We start from the raw sequence: 23931 nt of genomic DNA, 5'->3' as shown, positions 1-23931 counted from the left end.
TTTCTGATGTGTTTTCTAGCACCAAGAACAAATGCTTAATGATACGGTGGATGGAAAAGAAATCTACAATACAATTCGTCGGAAAACGAAGGATGCTTTTTATAAAAATATTGTCAAAAAAGGATATCTTCTGAAAAAAAGTGAGTTATGTTTGCCGCTCTTATTTTTTTAAAGGAAGAGAAAAAGCAGATAAGGATCACAGAATCATACAGTATCTTAAATTGAAAGGGAGTCATAAAGATCATGCTCCTTGCAGGTCCACTGAAAGCTAAACCACGTGACTCAGAGCATTATCTAGACCCTCCTTAAACCCTGACAGGCTGCATAAACCCTGAGCATTTCCTGCATACTGGTCCTGTTCCAAGGACCAGCCACCTCCTCAGTGAAGAAGATTTTCCTAAGGTCTAATCTGAAATTTCCCTGCATTAGCTTTGTTCCATTTCCTTGTGCCCTGTTGTTGGTTACTAGGGAGCAGAGATCAGCACTTTCTATCTGAATTTAGTGAATTTAGTGGTACTAGAAAGAGCAGAATTGAAGTGGGCAAAAGGTTCTAGAAAGTGTGTAAGGAGTGTGAAGGTCTCTTTCCTTAAGTAGTAGATGAATAGAACAGTGTGATACATGAAATTACAGACGGCATGAAAATTTTGGTTGGCAGTTCTGAAAAAATCAGCACAGCACAAAAAGTAGGCATCCTTGTCAAAGGTAGCATTCAAAATCATGGAATGAAATACATTTTCCTAAAGTGCTTGTCCTTAATATTGAACTCACTAAGTTCTAGCTGATAGAGGTTTGAGAGAGCTAAAATAGTGTACATCTGTACATTCAGTGCAGAGAACAGCTGGTTTAATTTTGTTATTCCAAGTCAGATTGTATGTTTTCAATCTTAAATTTAAAATGCACAGTCTGTCATACAAAGGATGTAGTGACTTTTCAGGGTTCTAATGCTCACACAGCATAACATATAATAAGCACATTAAAAGCTGACAGCTTGACTTATTTCAGTGTAACCTTCAGTATTACCCTGAAGAATTTTCATTGAACAAGTCTTTGAAGTTTTGAGGAAGCTGGTCTCTTCCCGGGTGTTATATTTCTACTTTTTGGAAAAATCTGCATTAATGGACACAGAAAAATGGTATCAGTACTGAGATTTCTGCAAATGACAAGAAGGATAAGTTACAGGTGGTAATCTGGATAGTGACCAAATGCAAGAAAGAAGGTATGAGTTTTCATATAGCCTAATACAAGAGACATTAAAAAAAACCCAAACCATCCCAAACTATACCTTCTGAACAGAATAAGGGAAGCATGTCACTTGTTGAGAAGGCTTATTCCGAGAGGTGTAGAGATGTCGCTGTCAAGGCAGGACAGGAATGAATAGACTTGACTCCGAAGGCTGTGACAGTAAGACTCAGATTTATCCAAAATACACCGTGCTTTTATACAGAGCTTCGTGAGGACCAACTCCATTGGTTCTGAAGTGAAAACAAGCCACACCATTGGTGCAAAGTGCTTGACAAACAGTGATAGAACTTAACTATAAACAATGTGAAAAACAAGAGAGATAAAGAATTATTTACATTCTTCTCCAGCTCTTTCCCAGGCTTTTTGCCTGGCTAGAAACTCTCCGTTTCTTTCTTTGACTGAATCTGAGACCCACATAGAGAGATGTCATGGGAGTAAGGAATCAAATGGGAATGACTTGGAAAAATCAGGCTAAAAGGCAAATTAGAGTACTCTCTTGTAGACAGATGCACATAGTGTATATGGACTAAATGCAATAAAATCACTCTTCCATCTAGGAGTCATAGTATAATGAGTGTTACATTTGTATTTTGAAAACAATGTTGCTACTAGTTTATTGAGGCCCCAGTGGATTTATGATGATTAAAGTGTAAAATAAAAGCTGAAAGTTTTTTCTAAATGGTACTCTGATTTAAGCATTAATTTGTTGCAGAATGCTCTTAATCTGTTGTAATTCAAAGAACCTTTCTCTGCAGCAAGTGGAACCAGCCACTTATGTTTGCAGTTGATTCTGATTTAAGTTTGCATATAAAATATTTCCATGTCTGTTCTTCAGCTCTAAGTTTTAAGGTATTGTAATGCAATCAATGGTCAGAGTTTGGAGTAATGCCGAGAGTCCATTTCTAATGCCGAGAGTCTATTTCTTAAAAAAGAAAATCTAGTGAATGGTGTCTGCACTGTCACTATTTGCAATCTGTATAGATACAGGCATAACACTGAGAGGAGTTTACTGCTGGGGCCGCTCATATGCACTTGCATAATGCTGTTGAAAGGATGTTTGAAGAATCTTTTGCAACTCTGCCTGAATCTGTGAAGAGGATCTGGTTTTAGTCAAATGTTGTATAAAATTGAATGTGTATTGAATGTGTACAAAATTGAATGTGTGACAACTCAAGCATGATTGATTATCTGTACACTGTTCTTCTCTTTGGATTTGACAGAAAGTTTACTGCCCTCTTCTGTTTTCTTAATTTACAAAATTTACTTGTTGTTTTAGACAGTAGTGTAACCATTTGCTTGATTCTTGTACAGGTAAAGGAAAGAGATGGAAAAACTTGTACTTTATATTAGAGGGAAATGATGCCCAGCTAATTTATTTTGAAAGTGAAAAACGAGCCACAAAACCCAAAGGACTAATAGACCTTAGTGTGTGTTCTGTCTATGGAGTACATGACAGTTTATTTGGCAGGTAGGACATCGGTTTTTTTTAATCCTATTGCACCAAGAGTTAATAAGATAAAGAATTTTTGCCAATTCTAAAAGTTCTATGTTATTTTGGTAGGTATTTGAAAGCTAACTTGGTTAGAAGTCTGTAGGTGCTTTTCTATTTAAAAACAACTATTTGGTTTCTACTATACTTGTTCATATAAGTAAACGTCCTCAGAGATTGTTTTTGCACAATTGCTATACTCAGAGTTACTTACACATCAAATCTTACTTACTGTAATATTTTGATATTCAAACTAGCTGACCACAAGGGACATGATTAGCAGCAAGAAAGTTGAGAATCAGAAGTCTAAATTTTAGATATCGCTAGAAATTAAGAAGAGCATTTATGTATTTTTTCATTGGTAGTTAAAAAACAACTCCACTGACCTGTATTACAGAACTTTATAGAATAATAATTACAGAATATAGAATATTTACTTACATAATAAGTGATAGAAGTTAGAAATTCTGGCTATTCTACAGATCTTAATATTTATTGAAAAATTACATATAATCAACTTCTAGTTACTTTGTGAAAAAAACTAGAGATAGATGTTTAACATTAGTGGCATTTATTGATCTACAAAGACTGATGCTTTGCTCTGTATGTTTGTGAGTTTTTAAAATCTTTATAATAATTTTGAAAAAATCTCCAACATCTAACTACTGGTATGAGGAGCACAGCTATAGATAATTTTTAAAAAGTACTGAAATGTTCCCTGTATAGTTGACAATTAGGCAGGAAGCTTTGGTATATATTGTCAATATATATAAATCAATAAACACTCTTTCTTTCTCTTAAATAGCTTTTAAGAAACCCTGTGTTGTGGGTTGGAGCAAAGTTGGGTGCTAGGTGGTACTTAACAGGTGTGTAGGAGGACATGGGTGGTTGCAGCAGCTTAGGAAGCTGTTAGTGAGGAACTGCAGTTGAGACAAAGTTCCTCCTGAACTTGAAGTAGCTGATAAAAAACTGTCTCTTCCCTTTCTTCAGAAGTACAGTGAATTCTGTACTTCTGCAGCATTTAAGAGGTTAAGCATTGTAGAGGTTTGTGTCACATACACTCAAATATTTTGTATGATATTTGTATGATCTGGTACACATTTTACTGGTCATGAGAGCTGTGGGACACAGTCATATAGGGGATTCCTTAGATTAATACTTTTTCCTGAAATAAAAATACTTAATGTATGATTAACTGATTGTGAAATAATGCTGAACTTACACTGCTTTTAAACTCTCTAGGAATAATCCTTGTTGACAAGTGGTTTTTTGCCTTAACTATAAACCAGCATACATCCCTGTTGAGTATGCACCATTCTAAAAACATGTTAATATTCTGAAGCAGGCTGCATGTACTGTAGTTCTCTTAAAATGACAGAATACATTCAAAACCAAAATGCAGTTTTTGAAGATCTGATAAATCTTGTTGGAAGTCTTCCTCTTTCCATTTGTGATGGTAACAAGTAGGTGAACAAAAATTGATGTAATTATTCAATGCACCTTACAGATAAACAGGAGAAATCTGTTAGTTCACTGTAAACTTTTTTTCGGCACAGATCAAGTGAAGGTGTCTGTTAATATGTGAAGATTAAATAAACTTAATTTTTGTTGTTTTTTTTTTTTTTATTTTTAAGGCCAAACTGTTTTCAGATAGTAGTTCAGCACTTTAGTGAAGAGCATTACATCTTTTACTTTGCAGGTGAAACTCCAGAACAAGCACAGGTGAGAGCTTTTATTTGCTAAGTGTAAAAATGTAACTTTTAATATTGTGTCTTTCAGTTATGTTGCCCTTCTGAAACAGGAAGCAAATATATCACAAATATTTAGTGGTTATAAAGCAGGTGTTAGAATTAACTGGTAGCAGATCTCTGAGGGGGAAGGTTGGTGCTGGAAATCTAGCACCTGTATTACCTGTTCTTCAGGGTTTCAGTTTTGACAAATTCCAGTCAGGTCCCATGTGCAGAACTTCCATTATTTTCTGCTACCTGTTTCTGGAGAACATACATGTCTTTTGACATAGTTCGATTCAGAAGAAAAAAATTACTCTCCAGGTCTTTTCCATGCTATAAAACACAGCATAGTAAGTGAGAGTTTTACTTCAGAGTGAAATAAATAAAATGCTAATGCATGTATGTGTGCCCAGTGACCAAAGTTAATTGAACTGCCTTTTCCAGTTATTTGTCATGTATATAAACTGGTAGTCATGCATAGTTTTTGGCCGTGATGGTGCACAGTGTAAGGTTTTCTGGGTTTATATGGTATCTTTAGTTACTAGCTCTCTTAACAGTCATGTTCACTGATTAAGACTTGTGGGATAGAAGCCTACTTCTCAGAAATTATTTTACCCATAGATTGTATCTAAAATGATACAGTGTTCTTGTTTAGGTTTCAAGCTGTGCAAGTTCACAAGCTCTGATGTATATGTTGCATTAGAAGTCAAGCTTTGCATTTGACGTTATTATGAAAGCTTTTTGGAGCACTCATAACAGACTGTATTCACTAGAGCATGAAGTCTATATAAATTTAATATTTTTTGTGTGCTGTATATAAAAGAAAGAACATATTTTCTTTTTAAATTAATGCCAATTGTTAAATTTGCAGATATGACATAAGAATTATATAGTGGAATTTGTCATACAACTGGCAGTGTACTGTCTTTGAGAAGCAGTATGCTGTATCATAATTGAGAATGAATAAATTAAATGCCATGATCCTTAATTTTTGTTATATCTGTAAAATCATTCATTTTCTAAAACGTAAAATAATTAAGAACACATAGAAGATAGAATATCCTGTTTTGTTTCCTGAACATTTTGTTTAATTTGGTTTTCAAAGTGCTTAACAAGCTGTTCACTGTATTTACACAGAACACAGTTATTTCAGATTTCTTTATAATATGGCTTTGGCCCAGAAAAGTTTACAAATATTTATCTCTTGAGAAAGCTCAGCTTTCTTTACTTTCTGACATTTTATAGAAAAATAGAAACTTGATGGAGTGTAGCTGAAAGCTTTTCCTTGGAAAGATTTGAAAGCTGAAGCCTAACTCACAAAGCTCAGAATAGATGCAGTACGTACATATTCCTGTATTTTTAAGATGTGGAAAGTGCTGTGAAGAATGATTGAAGAAGTGTTGTGAAGGTTTCAATGACATTACTAAATTGTACTTTGAGAGTAGATTAAAGGTCTTTGAGATACTGACTGAAGAGAAGACTATTGGACAAAACTTAACTTTTGTGCTTTGGAAGAATTGTACAGGATTTAATGGTTGGGAACAGTAACTAGTGAATGAGGCTATAATACATCTTCCACCTTCCAAAGACAAACTAGAGAATGTTGGATATATGCTTTATGTTTCTCTATTAATTTGTTTGAAGTATACAGTGTTGTGACTGCCATATGGGAGTACTGGAGAGAATAATCAGACCAGTTTGGCTTGTTAAATGCAATTTTCTCAGAAGCAAACAACTTTTTCTTAATTTTATATACCATTTGCAATTTCATGTAGTATCACTACACTGGAAAGTTGGTAACGGTCACACTGTATATCCATTGGTAATACTTGATAATTCTATAAAAAAAAAGGTTCAGATTTGCAAATTCTTTATGAGGTTTTGCTTAGTAATGATAACAAATTTGCTTTAATATTCAGACTTTTGTACTATGGAATTACAGAAAACTTAGGTATTTGCCAAGTTAAAGTAGCAATTCAGATACTTTTTGCAGTCTGTTCCACTGCAAGAAGCTGTATCTGACTTGGTTTCATTACATTCTTCTGCATTCTTCTCTCTTAGGACTGGATGAAAGCTCTGCAGGTGTTTTGCAGTTTAAGAAAAACCAGTCCAGGAACGTCAAATAAACGTCTGCGTCAGGTGAAGCTGATACTGTGGTGTTGGAGGTGCATGTGGAGAAGTATTTTGCCTCCTCTGTGCAAAATGATATTATTGAGTCTCAGAATTTTTCCTTTCAACAGTAGAAAATCCTGAATAAAAGTCTAAAAAGTTAGCAGCTTTTCGAATATGCCTTATATGGGAAATTAAAAAAATTATAAAAATTTATGACACATTTTATTTACATAAAATGGAATTATTTAACTAATGATAATAATATTATGTAACAAATACATGCTGAGCCAAGCTTGTTTTAATTTCTGTTGGCCTCTTGAAAGTGCCATACATGCCAGAATTTCTTAGGGCAATCAGTCTTAAATAGCTATGTCTGTAATGATTGGAGACTAACAGGGAAATACTTTAGGAATTCCTGATATGATTTAATCTTATGAATATTGAATATAGTAATTTGTTACAGGATAAAATGGTGAATAAAAAGTAATCAACCACAACTGTTTGGTTGTGAACATCAAAGAAGTTTGGATACTTCTGAATAAGTGAACTAAATCAGGTGAATTTACAGATAAAATGACAGGTGCAGTTGGGTGCTTCAATGTGCAAAAGCTAAACAAAAAAGGAATTATTTTTTTCAAAAAGCAAAGACAGTGTTTATCTGCATAAAAGGATACAGTGTAATGTGTTGCACAATAGAATTTTTACATAATCTGTCAGGAAAGCACCAAATAATAAACCATTGTGTTTGGAATTGTCCATGGCTCTTACTCAAAGTGCCAGTCTTCCATTTCAGTAAAATTTTCTATGTCTGAAAAAGTTGTTATTTGCAAATTCTAATGCCTCAATCCAAGATGCCTTAAAAACATGGGTCTGGAAATTTTTTTTCACTAATTACTTGAGTTACTCTTGCTTCCTTATGCTTCTTAAATGTTCCAACACCTTTTGTCTTTAGTCTTCTAATAAGGAGTTTGGTATTCAGTATTCACATATTAACATTAATCCTCTACATAGAAGATTAAAATAATTCATTCACGTGCTTTGTATTTTTAGCAACAAAAAATAAATAGTTTATCTTCTTTTCAGGTCAGCAGTCTCATTTTGCATGTAGAAGAAGCTCATACACTCCCAGTAAAGCATTTTACAAATCCGTATTGTAACATCTACCTGAACAGTGTCCAGGTAGCAAAAACACACATCAGAGAAGGACAGAACCCTGTGTGGTCTGAAGAATTCGTCTTTGAGTAAGTTTTAATTATCTCGAATTAGTAAATTTCACTTTTAATTTGTATTGGATTTAAGATTCTTAACACCTGTTTATAGTTCTACAGTATTTAAAAAAATACTGTATATGTGCTTATACAGCAGCAACCTTTCAAACAAATTCTGCATGGGCAGAATTTTCTGTAGGCACCTGTCGTTGCTAATACAAGTGGCTGATAATGATAATTTGGGATTGAAATGAAATGAGGAAAAGCTTGAATGCCAGCCATGTATAGTATTAATTGAGGCTCTCTGTCTTTTCTCCTAGCGATCTTTCATCTGATATTAATAGATTTGAGATAAGTCTTAGTAACAAAACAAAGAAAAGTAAAGATCCAGATATATGTAAGTATTTTTCTGTAAAAGATGCTTATACATTACAGCAATGGATACTTTGAGTGGTTATCATTGCTTTTGTCAAGGGTTGTCATAAGAGAATTAAGTAGTTTTTTAGGCTCACCATACTGCCTGTATATGTTTTTGATGTCTGGTACTGGCTTTTCATTAATGTTTTTATAATGAGAACTTTCACAGATTTTAGTCATAAAATGCACTATACTCTAGTCCTGTATGTCTGATATAGCTCTGCTCTACGGTAACTACTGCTTGATAATGACTGTGCTTATGAAAAAGCAAGAACAAAGAGAAATTTTCTATATTAGTCTGCTCCATAAAATGTTAAGTTCCATGGAGTCTGACTACATGGAATTTCTTTTCAGGTTTTTGACTGCTTCCAGTGAGACAGGGAAAGGTGCAATTCTTTATTAAAAAAATAATCTGTCAGTCTCTGAAGAAACTTTCCCCTTTTTTTCTTTCCATTTTACCTCATCGGTCTTCTTCCCTTATTACCACTTAAATCTGAATTTATCTCAATATCACTTTGAATGGGAAAGGATCTGTATTTTCTTCTCTGTGTGTTAGCCAGGTGCGTCTTTAATGTGGTTTTCTGTTCCAGCAAATCAACATCAAGGTGGTAGAATCTTATCAGCTTCCTAGAAAGGAAAGAGTTTGAAAAATGTGAATTTGATGCTGTTAGGTAGAATTTTTTTTAAGGTCAAGTCTCTTCCCACACCATACTTTCTGTTTTCTTCTTTTTTTTTTTTTTTTTTTTTTGTTTTGTTTTGTTTTGTTTTTTGTTTTTTCCCCTGTTCTTCAGTATATCGTGTTTCCCAATATACTTGTTCTGGAGCACCCTCTTTGCTTCTTGCTGGGCAGGATGGCTCTCCCTGCCCTCTTCAAATTTGTTCCAAGATTTTTTTTTCCATTTTGTTCTGAGCTCTCTGTTCCAAGACAGTCAAAGTATATATAATCTAGCGCAATTGTTTTCACTTTGCATATATTGTGTTACTGGTCTGTAACTTAGGCTGGTGCTAATTTATTGATTTTTGGTTTTCTGGGGTTTCTTAAGCTCTGTAGGGAAACCTTAGCCAAAGTAGGTATTTACAACTCATTTTGCATGGTCTTATAGAAACTGATTCAATTTCAGATCTCTTACTCCTTCTCTCACTAGAAAAGTTTCTGCGTAGCAGGAGGAATAAATAAATATAGATACATTAAATAGAATAATAAAAGGAATAAATAAATAAAGATACATTCTCTCTGACAGGCTAAGGGGCTATAATTGCAGTTGTGAACTTGGTTTTGAATTAATTTGAGCTGGAACGCTGATTACTTAGCTACACCAAAGCCTTGGTTAGGAAAAGAATCTTAAAAGGGTAATTCTTGAGAGGGATACTTCAGTAGTTTCTTTGAAAGTATTTTTGTAGTTTCCTCCTCTCTGCCCAGATTTCGGAGATGCTGTTAGTTTTGTGCATTCAGGTGATGGAATACTTCCTTTTCTAGGTCAGTGGCAGGATTGGCTGAATTTCTTTACTGCAGTTATCTACACTCTTAAATCATAAGCATAATCCAGCATAACTCTTTTATTTTGAGATAAAGATTACACTAAGTCAACTTGAATAAACATGCCTCTACTTACATTCCAAGCCCTATGACATATGTGAAGTTCACTGGGGTAAAATGAGTTAAACCACATTTTCTCTGACATATGTTCTGTTGCACCGCCAGAATAAACCTGTAACTCTTCAAAAGCAAGGTAACTGGTTCCTTTCCTTAACCAATCATCTTTCCTTTCCTTTTCAGCCACAGATGTTACCTGTGGAATGCTATGAAGTGGCAGTTTTGTACAGCTGATGCTATTCATCTTTCCAGTTATTAATTGGGTTAACTCACCTTTTCTGCTTGCTTTTCCTTCCGTGTAATGCAGATTAAAGGTCCAATATTTAATTATTGGAGTCACTGCTTTGTTCTTTCATTGTAACACACAAAACCTAAATACCAAAGTAATACATCAATGAAGGCTACCTTTTCAGTATATTGAAATATTTCCTGAATTTTCTGGTCTTTACTTTTAAGTTTGTCTATTATGAATATTCCATAGGTACTTTAGATTTTAAGCATTCCAGATAGTCAGAAATGATAATAAACAGTTCAACATCAATTGCATCAATTATATTCACTTTTATTTATTTCTCTAACTGTAAATTGCTTAAGGACTTACTCAAATAAATATATAATATGGCTTGAAAAATCCAAAGTCTTAGAATTTATTAGTAGACTTCCATCTGCTACTGTTGACAGTTGAATTAATAGGTCTCAATGGACAACACCATAAAGTGTTGAACTGGAGTGGAGATTCTGGTTTGATTTTGCGCTATGGTGGTAATTTCAAATTAATTAATGTTGAGTAGCAGTCTGTTACTGAAAGGAGCCTACCAATTCAATGTAACATTATAAACAGGAAAAAAGTCCTACTACTTTAAAGTAATTTAATATAAATTATGATAACTCTTCTGCAGTCCTTGTACAGATATTTGGTATGATTTTTTTAAAATCAAGGTCAAGTCATATTATTTATATTATAGCTATGAAGTGCTACAATAACCACAGGGAAAAACTAAATCATCAGTTTATTCTAGGTCCTGTAGTTCATTCACCATTCCTCTCACTGTGGTACGTCTGCTTTATATGTGCAAGCAAATAAGAATAAAAGCACATTGCTTAGTTGTGGATACTGAGCTTGGATGCCAGGGAGAAGTATTCTAAGAAAGCAAATTTATTACGTAGTTTAGTGACATTCCACACTGGTGATAAGTAGCAGGTGGTGATATATGGTTTCTCATGCTATTTGACTGATATAAATGCATTAACTTTTATTAGTTCATCAGCTCCAAAGAATATGAAGGAGGCAGCAGGATTGTCCTGAATGAGGCATTGTAAATGTGATCTTCTTCTGTTCCAGTATTAAATTATATCCTGCTATGTATTGCAACACTGGGGCGATGAGAAATCTGCTGGAGCTGTTGACAATTTCTGCAAGGCAGATTGGTGTGTTGGCTTTGCAGAAATGTAAAAAAAAAAAAAAAAAAAAAGCTCTCTTGGTTTTATGGGGTTTTTTTTGTTTTTTCATGTGAGGAAAGTAAAAGCAAGTATTTTTGTCACGGAAAGAGAGGGTGTTTGACTGAGATGTGCAGACTGATAGGTTAAATGTAAAACTAATTGCAGACTCCTTTTGGAGCATGGTGGGTTCTTCACAGGCACAATGTTGCCTCTGAAAGTGCCTGGGCCTTTCTTTGTGGAAAAAAACCCTCCACTCAGGAGCACATGTTCCTGCTCAGGATGGGCCTGTGTTCCCTCTCAGCTTCCGTAGCTGGCTAGACAGCTGCTGCACCACACTTCAGCTGCAGTGCAGGTCATTGCTTGGCAATTTCAGTGTACCAACATCCTGGTTAATGATTTGGCTATTCTTGAGCTGACTTTCATTATCTAGTCAGCAAGTGCTTGGGAACACTATTTAACCTAATATGCATAAACTGTTACTTAGACTGGAGTTATAACAAAAGTAATACATATGTCAGTGTTTGGGAACACTGGAGGAGCACTCTTAATAATAAATAGGAGCAGACCCTGATGGTGATGTCAGTGCAAGGCTGGAAAGGGAGTAGTGAACTCTAAAGATTTAACCTGTATTTTAGTTTCTGATTGCTGTCCAGATTTGCACGTTACAAGGAAAGCCATGTCCATATTCGTGTGGCATTTTTGAATTTATATATAGACATTCTTTACAGATTGCCATGTATTTCTTCTTCAGTTTACAGGACACTGTTAAACCATTGAAGAGAAAATGAATCCGTTCATATATTGATAAAAAACTTTTTGTTTACTCTTGCTGGTATTTTTTCCCCAAAATAAGATGAAGTGCTGAAAATAAAACTAATTTTTTATTTAATAGTATCATTGCTATGGTGGAGATAACGTATGTGAATGTTTCTTTTCCTTTAAGTGTTCATGCGTTGCCAATTAAGCCGATTACAAAAAGGACATGCAACAGATGAGTGGTTTCAACTCAGTTCCTATGTACCATTAAAGGGTATTGAGCCAGGATCTTTGCGTGTTCGAGCGCGATATTCCATGGAGAAGATCATGCCAGAAGAAGAGTACAATGAGTTTAAAGAGGTATGAACTGATGTTTACCATCCATGGTTTAGCTGTCAAAATGAATACTTTTTATTGATTGAGAGGAATCTCAGTAATACTGGTTGATGTAATCAAATAATATTTTTAAGTGACAGCTGTATATATATATAGATATGTAATATAATATTTTTCCAAAGCTGTTATATGTTATATGTTTTTCTTTCAGCTTATACTCCAGAAAGAACTTCATGTAGTCTATGCCTTATCAAATGTTTGTGGACAGGATAGAACACTGTTGGCTGGCATTTTACTGAAGATTTTTCTTCATGAAAAGCTTGAGTCCTTGTTGTTACGAACACTAAATGACAGGGAGATAAGCATGGAAGGTACTGCACTAAATCCCACAAAAGTTTTCTGGAATTCTGGACAGCTGGGAAGGAAAGGGTTCCGGTGCTGTCTTGTTTTTTTTCTCCTCCTTTAGTTGCAGCTTATGTCAAAGAGTAACCATATTCTTCCTCTGTTTTTGATGTCTCCTTTTTCCAGTTTTTCTCTTTCCAATTTCTTTTTTCAGATGAAGCTACTACCTTGTTCCGTGCCACCACTTTAGCAAGCACACTTATGGAGCAGTATATGAAAGCCACAGCAACAAGTTTTGTTCATCATGCGCTGAAAGATTCCATATTAAAGATCATGGAGAGCAAGCAGTCCTGTGAGGTGATACCTTAAACTGTGTTTTTTTAAACATTTTTTGTTTGTTGACACAGTAATCCATTAGTTATTAACTATTATGTTTACATTAAATATTAGTTGTAGAGGCATTTAATATTTTTTTTAGAACTAGACATTTTTATATCAGAAATACAGGAATTGAATTCATTAAGAGATTTTTTTTTTTCCCTGGATTTTGGCTTCAAACATTCATAGTAGGACTCACTAAGTTTTATAATCAAAATTTCTTTTAATTATTTAGCAGGCATTCTGCAGCAGTTACTGAATGTCCTAATATAAGTAACTCTTGTTGAACTCAAGGTACTGTAGAAGTCAGGATTTGAACTTACATTTTAATTATAAAATTCCATATTAAATGGTTGTTACTGATCCTGAAACTTTCTTAAATGATCCTCCTAACTCCTGTGTTTCACTTTAACTTCATTGTGGAAAAGATGGGAGTCATCAGAAATTTGGATTGAGAGAGACAAAAAGTCACTCAGATCAAAAAATGGTGAATATCCAAGCTGATAAAAGCCAGATATGTGTATTAGAACTTAAAACTGTTGCTTTGCATTCCCTGACAAGTTACTGAAACATGACAGAGTTCTGCAAGAGACTTGTATAGCAGCAGAATATTTCATTTGCTTTGAAACAGTACTCAGTATGTAATATTCAGAAACAATACACATATATAGTTCTAGATACAAGAATAAACATATTTTTTTTCCCTTTTATTTAGTTAAATCCCTCAAAGTTAGAAAAAAATGAAGACGTAAACACTAATTTGGCACATCTACTTAGTATACTTTCAGAATTGGTGGAGAAGATATTCATGGCTGCAGAGATACTGCCCCCGTAAGTTTGCACTTTTCTCTTCAGATTTATATTTGAAAATTTGTGTTTCCATGAATAACATTATACATTAAAATTATGTTCTTACTGATTTATCTTAGTATTGCTGTATAGACACAGAAAAAATAGACGGGGGAAAATAACACTTCTGGTAATTATTAGTGTTTTACAAAAGCCTCTGGCTGGCACATTTGGTTTTCTTCTAAAAGAGAAGCTACTAGACTCAAGAGATCAGGGACAAAATAATAATAAAATAATTAATCTTTTACAAAAAGGTAGAAGACAGTGGTAGCTAGCAGACAATTACATGTATTTGTCACTCTTTCTTCTCTGAGAAAGATGGAATTATTAACAGCATATTAAAAATACAGGTAGGAAGTAATAGTGATACCATTCTATGCCTATTTTGGTCTGCTAGGGAAGTGCAGACATTTTTTTCCCCACTTCTTTTAATTCATAAAGTAACTTGTTTTCTTACCTCAGATTTGAATAATTAATAAAAAGTGGATAGTACAGAGTTTCCTTTCATAGCGTCATTATCTTTTGAAGTATATGAAACCCTCAATTTTGAGTCATGGGAGTAGCATGGAATTTTCTTTTGTGTTAGTGCTGGCAAGGTCAGCATTGAAAATTGCTGTCCTTTTAAGTTTATGATGCAGTGACCAACATTTTGTGAAATACACCACAAAGGTTCTTTTATTTTTCTTTTAATGGGAGGGAACTATTGCTGTGGTGCTTAACTTTCTTGTATTTTTTCATGTGTGTCATATATGGAAAGAATAGCTTTTGTTTAGTTAAGAGAAATGAAAAGAAAAATCAACCATCAAAGTGGTCTTTTTTTTCAAAAAGGGAATACTACTTCAACAGTTACAAAACATTGAATGCACATCCAAATGATCAAAGAATTGTACAGAATAGTTTTTTCTTGTTATTTATAAATTTACTTTTTAAAACTTTTAAAATAGAATTATTATAAATTTGTTAGCTTTAACAATTTAATTATATATTATATAGTTAAGTTATAATTTAAAGATTTGTCTCAGCATTAATATAAAGTTGATAATAGTTCTGCATCAAGCAGGAGGTTGGTCTGACCAGCTTTTTTGATTCTGTAAGTTTAATAGAATGAGTAATTGGCTACTGTTTCTGCAGGACACTGAGGTATATTTATGGGTGCCTACAGAAGTCTGTTCAAAACAAATGGCCAGCTAATACTACCATGAGAACCAGGGTTGTTAGGTAAGTTACTTGTCAACCTTATTCTGGAAATATTTCTTTCAAGTATTGTTGGAAACATACTTCAGTGTCCTTATCTATGTTTCTTCAGTGACAAAACTGTATGAACTTACACAGGTTACTGCAATGTTTAAGATATTTATGATGATGAAGCACAATGTCCCAGTTAAAGACTGAGCTTGCTGGATTCTTAGTCTTGTTCTTAGAGCCTTGCCAGAATAAAATTATGTAGTATAGAGGTCAGTATACCTAGTTTTAACTTTGAATTTACAGAACTACAGGCCAATCATGTTGAAATATTCTAGAGCTCCTCTGAAAATGCTGCTGGAGGTTACAGAACTTGGTTCTCCTGAACCAGCCATCAAAACTCCAATCTGCATTATTAAACTAGCACAATACAAAACTAACTCTAACTCTGTTCATTGCCAGCGCAGGTCAAACAAAAACCTTTGACAAAGCTGTGGTCTTGACACTTCTTCTAAACGTGGCAGGGATTTTAAGGGTATCAGAGCCTCAGCTTTCCTTTTTGTGGTGCCACGCAGTTGTATTGTTAGCAGAGGTTAATCTCCTGTATTGTTAGCAGAGGTTAATCTCCCATGGAGGGATCTTTCAGAGTATATGTCTTTGGCTTGTATTTATCATTTTGACACCAGAAGCCTTATGTGTTTCATACTATGAAGCGGCATTGCCTTCAAATGGAGACTGCTCTTACTGGAGAGCTCGTTTTATTCTGAGGGGTTAAGCTGCTGGAAGGCTGTAAAGGTCAGTAGTGAATTCTGTATCTCTGACTGTTCATCCTCAGCTCCAAAAAGGACCATGTGGCTTCCCTTAGTGAACACACAGTTCACTTTCAGAGTTTTCCCAGTGGTCTCCACTGGGATGCTAAAAATATTTTATCACTTGCTTTTGTGGCGTTCCATTTTCACAAGCGGATACTAGAGATTTCTCTTTGGAGTGCAGTTTCACAGCCTTCAGTGATGTTTATTACCTTCCATTGTGCTATTTTTGGTTTTAGAATAATTCAATATTCAGAGCCAGATGGATGGTTTTTGGTATCTGAGTATGTTCTATATAGTATCAGTCATAATGTGCTACTATTTCTCTCTGGTTTAAAACTCCCATATAGATGTGTGCTCATTCCTAATTTAGGCAGTTTGACAAAGGTAAGGAATATCAGCTCTTCCCTATCAGCAGGGTCTCTGCTAGATGTGTACCTTGTTGGCCTTCAAATTTGGGCACTTTTAAAAGAGTGACTGATGTATGTGACAAGACTTCAAAATTAATTACTGACTTGTAGCTTTGAATTCTCACCACATATTTTAGCTTAACCTCTGGCCAAGAACTGTTTTCTTACCAGCCCATAACTTGTGAAACACAAGTTTCACAAGTGAGAATTTAGAGATAAGATAAATCTATAACAGAACATATTAGATATCTTGGACTTAACAGAAGTTGCATCAACCTCACTACTATTTTTCACTTTAAAGAAATACGGAGATTTCCCTAACTGTGTCCTTTACAACAGGCAACATTACCTTCCTCCTTTCATTACGAGTTAGGCTCTGGTATTGCTGTGGTGAAATCCAGCCTGCTGGTGGTGTCCAAGGACAAAATTACAGATGTTTTAGATTGATTTAATTAGTTGGTATGTCAGTTCATTATACAGCAATTAGCTGGAGCTGAGGTTAACCTGAGTGATGACTTTATTAACAGGAAAATAGATTTTTCTCATGTTGCTAAAGCCTATTCTGGGTTCCTGTTGAATGAATTCCTAGTTATGCAGTTAAAACAGAGCACTCTTTTTCCCCAGCTTTTAAAATGGCAGCAATTCTTTCATGGTCCCTCATTTTTCTACTGAAGTGTACCATCATCAGGATAATGGATCAGCTGAAGCTGACCTAAGGGTGTGTTCTGCTAAGACAGATCTTTGCTCCGGCTTACAGTGGCTTGGGAAAGCGGCTGGCTGTGAGATGGGTATCTTGCAGTAACAGACAGTGGAGAATTTTTGGGAGGTCAGCAACCAAGGGTGGCTCCTTTTTGAGGCAAGCATGGTCTGGGATTTGCTTCGTTATTACTTGGCAATTAATTTCTTCCTACGTGTTTTCAACAGTCCATTCACCTTTATTGGGAAATCAGTGTGCCTCTTCTTTCAGATTTCATTGCAGTTGATAGAATCATAGCATGATGATCTTGATTTATATTTTTACACAGCACAGTCTAGTTTCTTGGTGTTTGTCCCAACAAAATCCCGCACTAACTTTATTCCTGAAAGACTACACAATTTTACTTTCACTTTCTAATGGTTTTGAACAAAATACAATTTTATTTCATTTCAGTGGCTTTGTTTTTCTTCGACTGATTTGTCCTGCTATCCTGAACCCAAGGATGTTTAATATCATCTCAGGTGACTATGTGCTTCAGATCAAATCTATACTTTATGCAGCAGGAGACATGAAATCACTATAGTACCTAATGTAGCAAAATAGGAAGTTTTTTTGAGTGCTATATTTCAAGTCAACTTATCCATGTCATTTGGCTAACTTCTTCTTAGGGCATATGCTTTTCACCCTCAAAGGCTTGATTGTGGATATCCCCAATATAATTTTAAAGTCCAAAAAAACATCCATTGTGATATTTAGTAATAAAATTTTGAGTCAAGTCTAGCATTGTTTAATATATTTTAGCACTGTGAGAAATGTAATTACAGGAATTTCAGATGTCACTTTCAATACAGTGCAATGCCAGAGTTAATAGCTGAATGCAGTGGTATCTCTGAAATGTACAAGATATATAAAGTTGGTTTGTGTGTCTACAGAGCTTAGAATGCATTTGTGCACCTAGAAATTTTTTTTTGAACAATTTGTTTGAATGTCCTGCTTAGATGGCTTCCAGCCATTAGAGTGATGTTTTGACTCATTAAATACAGTTGATCTTAGCTATAGTATCTTAAAGATGAGAAGAGGGATGGTCTTCAGAAAGGCTGAAAAATAGGAAATACTGGGGAAAAAAAAAAAATCTTGTTCAAAAGAGCTTTTTTCTTTATTCTAAGACAGTTTTTAAGACAATGTGGCTTGTTTTTCTATCATCAGTCTTTAAACTACTAAATGAGAAGAACTCTGTCAAACGAAGCTCCTTTCTCTCACACCATAATCATTTCTGTACATGCTTTGGAGAAAGCATTTGAGAAACATGGCCTGGAACAAGTGATTATTTCTTTGGCATTTTATTATCTTTGGGCAGTTTGCAAGTGACCGCAGCTGTGAAGAACTACTTAAAAATTTGAGTAATGCCTTTTGAGCTTGACCATTACAATCCTGCTGAGTTACCTCCCTCTAGTAGGGTACCATTCTTGACTACTACTAAGGGCAACTTACAGACTATATAACCCTAAAACCCTGTCAGTGGAATGTTTCCAACCAGGCCATTTACCTTAACTGGAGAGAAAACTAATTTTCCTTTTCCAACATCACTTGTTGGAAAAGGAAGTTCTAACTGACTTCAGTGGTTAATGTGATATGTTTATAGTCACAGTCATTACAGACTGGAGTTTCATGGAAATACAGGCTATGATTGCATGTAACATTCACTTTGTTTTCCTGCTGCCAGTAACTTAAATAACTTGTCAGTGCCCACTTATGTGAGTATAAGCAGATAAGGAAAATGTAAACTTCCTTTTTTTTTTTTAATTTCAAAGGTTTTAACAAGTAATCTTCTTTTCAACAAAACTCCTCAAGTTTTGAGCAAATGGTTGTCGTTTCACTAACTCTTAGTAACATTTATTTTGCCTTATTGTTCTGTGTGCTACTTTTACAGAAAATAAGATGATCAGATTAAGAAAAGCAATGTATTTAACTTTACCAAGTGACTTCTTTCACATGCAGTTGTTTTGTATTTAAAAAAATCAGTAAAATACGAATGGGAAAAGACTTTATTTTAATGTGACTGCTGTTAATTTAAATGTAATGGCCACTGACTCTCTACTTTGCATTCCTGCCAGATTCTCCTTCCCCCACTGCTGCAAGAACACTGACGCTGGTCGCCAAGTCTGTGCAGAATTTAGCAAATCTGGTTGAATTTGGAGCCAAGGTGAATATAATTTTACATAGAGAACAACCTACAGAGAACTGTGCTTCCAGTACACCTTTCATATGATCCTGTTCAATGCATGCAAAAACTTTGTTGCTATTTTCTCATGCAGAACCTATGACTTTCTCTTTTACCCTGCATATATCACTTGTTAGATTGATGTTTTCTGTGGTAGAGCATTCAAAGCTCTCCTGTTTATATTATCATGCTGCTAGACACAATGAAAGAGGTAAGTCAAGTGTACCTATTGCACTAATAAGCCCAAGCTTTCAATAAAGTTTCTATTAAAACACTACAAGAATGCCAGCAGTGACTGGTCTCAATTTCCAGGCTAAAAATACATCTGTTGACTTAAGCATAATTAACATGACTTCAGGCTGGTGTAAGAAGGTTGTTTCTCTGAAGCACAGAACTTGGAATGTAAGAGTTAATGACAAAACAGGAAAGAAGGAATTTGTTCCTGATGATACCTCTGAACAGAGAGTATCTGTTCTCTGCAAGCAGATATTTAGAAACACTCACCTTGATGCATTTGTATGCATATGTAAGAAAAATTCTGAATCACAGGTTGTCTGTCTTCTGAATACTGGAAAATCAGATTCTTTAGTCTTTTGACTGGCTGCAGACCAGACATTAGAAATACACTTGTAAAAAAGATAGTATTATTCCCATTTACATACTTGTTTTGCAGTGTCATTTGCCTGACTGCACTGTGTTCACCTCAGATGTGACAATTATCTTAGCATTGATTTGTTAATTAATACTTTTTAAAATTACTAGGAGCCATATATGGAAGGGGTAAATCCATTCATCAAGAGCAACAAACATCGCATGATCATGTTCTTGGATGAGCTTGGGGTAAGTGGTTAAAAAAGTATTTGCTGAAGTTACATAGCAAAATTGTAAATTAAAATGTTTTACACCTCTTACTAAGTAGCTCAGCAGGGCATCAGCTGCCACATAATTTTGAATGCTTTTATCTGAGTACTTTTTTTAATACTTATTTTAAAATTGCTGGTCTCTCATACGGAATTAAAACCATCAAGTATCTTCTTAAGACTTTATGGGGCTTTCGGGGGTCACTTGCGGCTGTCCCCCGTCCCTCCCCGGCCCCCCGGGACCCCTCCGGCTAGCTGTCCCCTCAGGGGACCGGGGTTTGCCGCGGTCCCGCTGCACTGGGCTTACCAGGCAGCGGCTGGGTTTGCACGGTCCGAGCGGCGGTGCGCCTCGGTCACCACAAGGAGTCGAGATAAAGAGACAAAGAGAGGTCAATTGTGTGCAGTCCAGAAAGATTGTATTGCCTGAACAGTTGCAGGGACAAAAGACGCTGGGCTATAGCCCAGATACAGTTTTATACAGCAAAATTAAGAGATAAGGTCTAAACAATAAAGACAGTGTTCAGCATGGGCTCATCAGAACCACCCCAGGGGTCAGGTCCAATGGGAACTGCTCAGGGGTGGGGAGAAGGGGGCTTACAGAAAGGTGCTGAAGCGAAGCTTTCCCGAAACAATGGGGCATACATAAATGTATCTTTCCCTCATACCTAAATGTATCTTTTCCTCAGCTTCCAACTCCCCAAGGCCTTTCTAAATCCTTTCTCCACACTACCACGCCAGCGCGATAGCAACATCTTTATTAAATTAGTATCTCTGTAAATGTGAGAAATTGAAATAGGTTCTATAGCTATAAGATTACAAATATAGGGCAAAATACAAACCTTTCACAAACATGTATTTAAATCAGAAGTTTTTATGTATAACTTGTCACATGGTTTCGACCAGAGATTTAAAGTAATTTTTCATTCAGAGATATTAGTTTGAATTTCAGTTAGCACTGGCAAAAGCTTCACTGTGTGCATTCTACATACTGTAGTTTGAAAGTGAAATGCTGTCACTGTGTCCTTATAAAGCTTGACTATTTTGTGTGTGTGTGTGTGTGACTGCTGTAACAGGAATTAGGTCATCATGTTTCATATAGATCCATTTAAAATGCAATAAATTATTTTAAAAAGTGAGATGAAAAAAACCATGCTAGGCATCCTGGATTAATCCTTTAGAAGTGTCCTAAAAAACATCTCAGAATACTTGGAAAGTGTGGCATTTGAGTAGGTTCCAGATGTCATCCTTTTCTGATTAAATTGCAACTTCTGCATATTATGTTACATCAGTTTTGTTTAAATGATAGATTTTACATGAGGTCTCTGATAACTGTTGGTTTGAAAACACCTGTTGGATTATTCTGCTGTTTTAATTGCAGCATTACTGGTTTATCATCAGTTTAATGAGTTACATGATAGGTAACAGCAGATTTTGCTGAATTTGTTATTTTATCTCATTTAGATAAAAAAAGTTCCTAATGGATGGATTTCCCTTTCATTTAAGAGGGTTTGAGTCTTGAAATGCTGTAGGTTTCTGGTCAGCTGAAAGGTACCAGATCTTGTAGTAAGAATCCTTCTAGCACTACAAATTGCAGTATACTCACAAAACACTTGCCTATGAAGAGGAGAAAATTAGATCATTAATAATAGAAAGGTGGACTGGAAGTTTAGTAAGACCGAAGTTGGTCTTGGCACCCTAAATCTGCTGTCTTCTTCTTTGTTGGAGAATGTTCCTGAGCTTCCAGACACGGCAGAGCACTCTCGAACTGACCTCTCCCGTGATCTGGCAGCTTTGCATGAGATCTGTGTGGCACACTCGGATGAGCTTCGGACGCTCAGCAACGAGCGAGGAGTGATGCAGGTGAGTTAAAAGAAATCACAGGTACAGGGTGCTGTGTCCTGAATTACTCCTCAATACTGGGTTTCTTTTGTGGTATTTCTGTAGCAGTATGACTGATACTGTATTTCACCAGGGGGTTATTAGCTGTGAAGGAAATACTTAATCCATAGTTTTGTTCCCCCATGCAACAAAACCAACTAGATTTGGGTGCTTTTTTAAGTTTCTAGAGGAAGCCTTAAACCCAGTAAATTATTGTCTCCTGACAGACTCTCTAAGTCTTAGTTTTCAGATCTGGATTTTTATTCGGTTGAGAACCAAATTCACTTTCTTTAGCTTTTTATTAATATCTCGTTTCTGCTTACTGGTTTGCCAGTACACTTGTATGCTTGGAAAACTGCCAGCAAATTTTAACAGTGTGTTAGGTGTACACTTCCTCTGCCTTCCTGTTAACCACAAAGAAGCAAGAAGATCCATGGGAAGACAGGTAAAGACCATAACATCGTTTTAAGATTACCCTTATTGGCTAGGAAATCAGACATTTTCTCTTTTTAGTAATATATTCAAACTTCAAGTTGCAGGTCTGATAGGCTGATGCTGAAATTGCTGCTCAGGAAAGCCTTTTCTGTCTCCAGTAGCTAATATGTATTTTTACTGATTCACTCTCTTTTACAGCATGTTCTTAAGAAGCTTTTGGCCATTACTGAACTGCTACAACAAAAACAAAATCAGTATTCGGTATCTAACAACATCAGGTAGCAGCTCTCTACCTGAATTCTGCATGGATCCAGCATGCCCAACATGGCAACTCTCACCAGTATCACTTCTTTCTTGCTCTTGCCAAAAATAGCACACCCTGTCACATTCCCAGTGATGTGTGAACTATGCAAAAAGAAAACAAAGATCCTGTTGGTGAATGATTGCACCAGCAGCTTTTGTTAAGCTATCTGTGCAGGACATTTGCACTTTTTTTTTTTTCCACTTGGAAACAATGAAATTTCACAACCTCTGAGCCTTGGTGTACAGTTCACCTTCCGAAGAGAAAATGCTGTGACTGTGTCTAGGACTTGGAAATTTTCAGCACCTCTGATTGCCAAAGTTTTTGCTGTCTGATTGCAAAAGAATTGTCAACTGTCATGAGATGAAAGGTGGTGTTCTGACAACCACCTGTAACTAACTGGATAACATTTCTTACTGTAATTTCTGACTGGTTACAATAATTGTGACTTTTGACTGTTTCAACCACTTTTATATTTACAGTTTCCAGAATTTGATGTTATGGTAGGAACAACCTTTACTGTACGCGTTTTATACCATGCTGTTTCTCTTGCTGGAATGACATTGAAAGAGAATATGGAGAATGGGTCATGTCAGCTTTATTTTTTTGATGTGCCACTGATTCAGTCTGAATAGTTCTTCCATCAAGAACTGTATATCCAGATAAATCACAATGCTTTTGTAAAACGTTTACAACAGTAAATAATTTAAAATTAGTAAATTTATTGGTCATTATATCAGACATGCATGCATTCATTAAACCATTTTATAAAATAGGTATTGTTTGGTCTTTTTTGTACTGTAAGTATAGCATAAATATTTTTATAAGTGAAAAGTTTTTAAAATAAATCAAGCTGCATATTTATAACTCTGTGGAAACTGGCTGAGTGGCTGCTCTGGAAATTTTTTAGTGTCTGCACTGGTGGCATACTTTGCAGTGTTTACAATGTGTCTTCTTGAGCGTGAGTCCTCAGACAGCATTACCTTGTCCCTATGCCTTAATTTGTATATCTGTGTGAGAAAGTAGATGTTAAAGCTCCTTGCATAGGTTGAGATTTAATAAAAAGAAATTCTTCCCTGTGAGTGGGGTGAGGCACTGGCAGAGAACCAGAGAAGCCAGAGATGCCCCAGTCCCAGGAAGTTTTGAAGGTGACAATGGATGAGGCTTGGTCCAACCCTTGTCTAGTAGAAAGTGTTCCTGCCCACTTGCACTGCCATAAACTGTTAAAAAAATTGAGAAGTAAAA

At 35.5% G+C, this 23931-nt stretch overlaps 1 protein-coding gene across 1 annotated transcript in view; it reads left to right on the top strand.

Moving 5' to 3' along the window:
• The window catches only part of RASA1 (RAS p21 protein activator 1), a 53787-nt gene extending 30326 nt beyond the window's left edge, over positions 1 to 23461 (top strand). Inside the window, exons 10-25 of the mRNA XM_002186612.7 lie at positions 20 to 140; positions 2554 to 2710; positions 4366 to 4453; positions 6523 to 6600; positions 7657 to 7814; positions 8102 to 8178; positions 12176 to 12348; positions 12536 to 12695; positions 12881 to 13023; positions 13760 to 13875; positions 15025 to 15111; positions 17445 to 17512; positions 19106 to 19194; positions 19975 to 20052; positions 21798 to 21932; positions 22584 to 23461. Coding sequence (XP_002186648.4) covers positions 20 to 140; positions 2554 to 2710; positions 4366 to 4453; positions 6523 to 6600; positions 7657 to 7814; positions 8102 to 8178; positions 12176 to 12348; positions 12536 to 12695; positions 12881 to 13023; positions 13760 to 13875; positions 15025 to 15111; positions 17445 to 17512; positions 19106 to 19194; positions 19975 to 20052; positions 21798 to 21932; positions 22584 to 22667 — 1812 coding nt within the window. The 3' untranslated portion in view covers positions 22668 to 23461. The remainder of the gene's footprint in view (positions 1 to 19; positions 141 to 2553; positions 2711 to 4365; positions 4454 to 6522; positions 6601 to 7656; positions 7815 to 8101; positions 8179 to 12175; positions 12349 to 12535; positions 12696 to 12880; positions 13024 to 13759; positions 13876 to 15024; positions 15112 to 17444; positions 17513 to 19105; positions 19195 to 19974; positions 20053 to 21797; positions 21933 to 22583) is intronic.
• The last annotated feature ends 470 nt before the right edge of the window (positions 23462 to 23931 follow it).

Source organism: Taeniopygia guttata, chromosome Z, assembly GCF_048771995.1.
Source record: "Taeniopygia guttata chromosome Z, bTaeGut7.mat, whole genome shotgun sequence".
Lineage (NCBI taxonomy): Eukaryota > Metazoa > Chordata > Aves > Passeriformes > Estrildidae > Taeniopygia > Taeniopygia guttata.
Note: the sequence above shows the minus strand (reverse complement) of the source record. Positions and strands in the feature narration are given on the sequence as shown.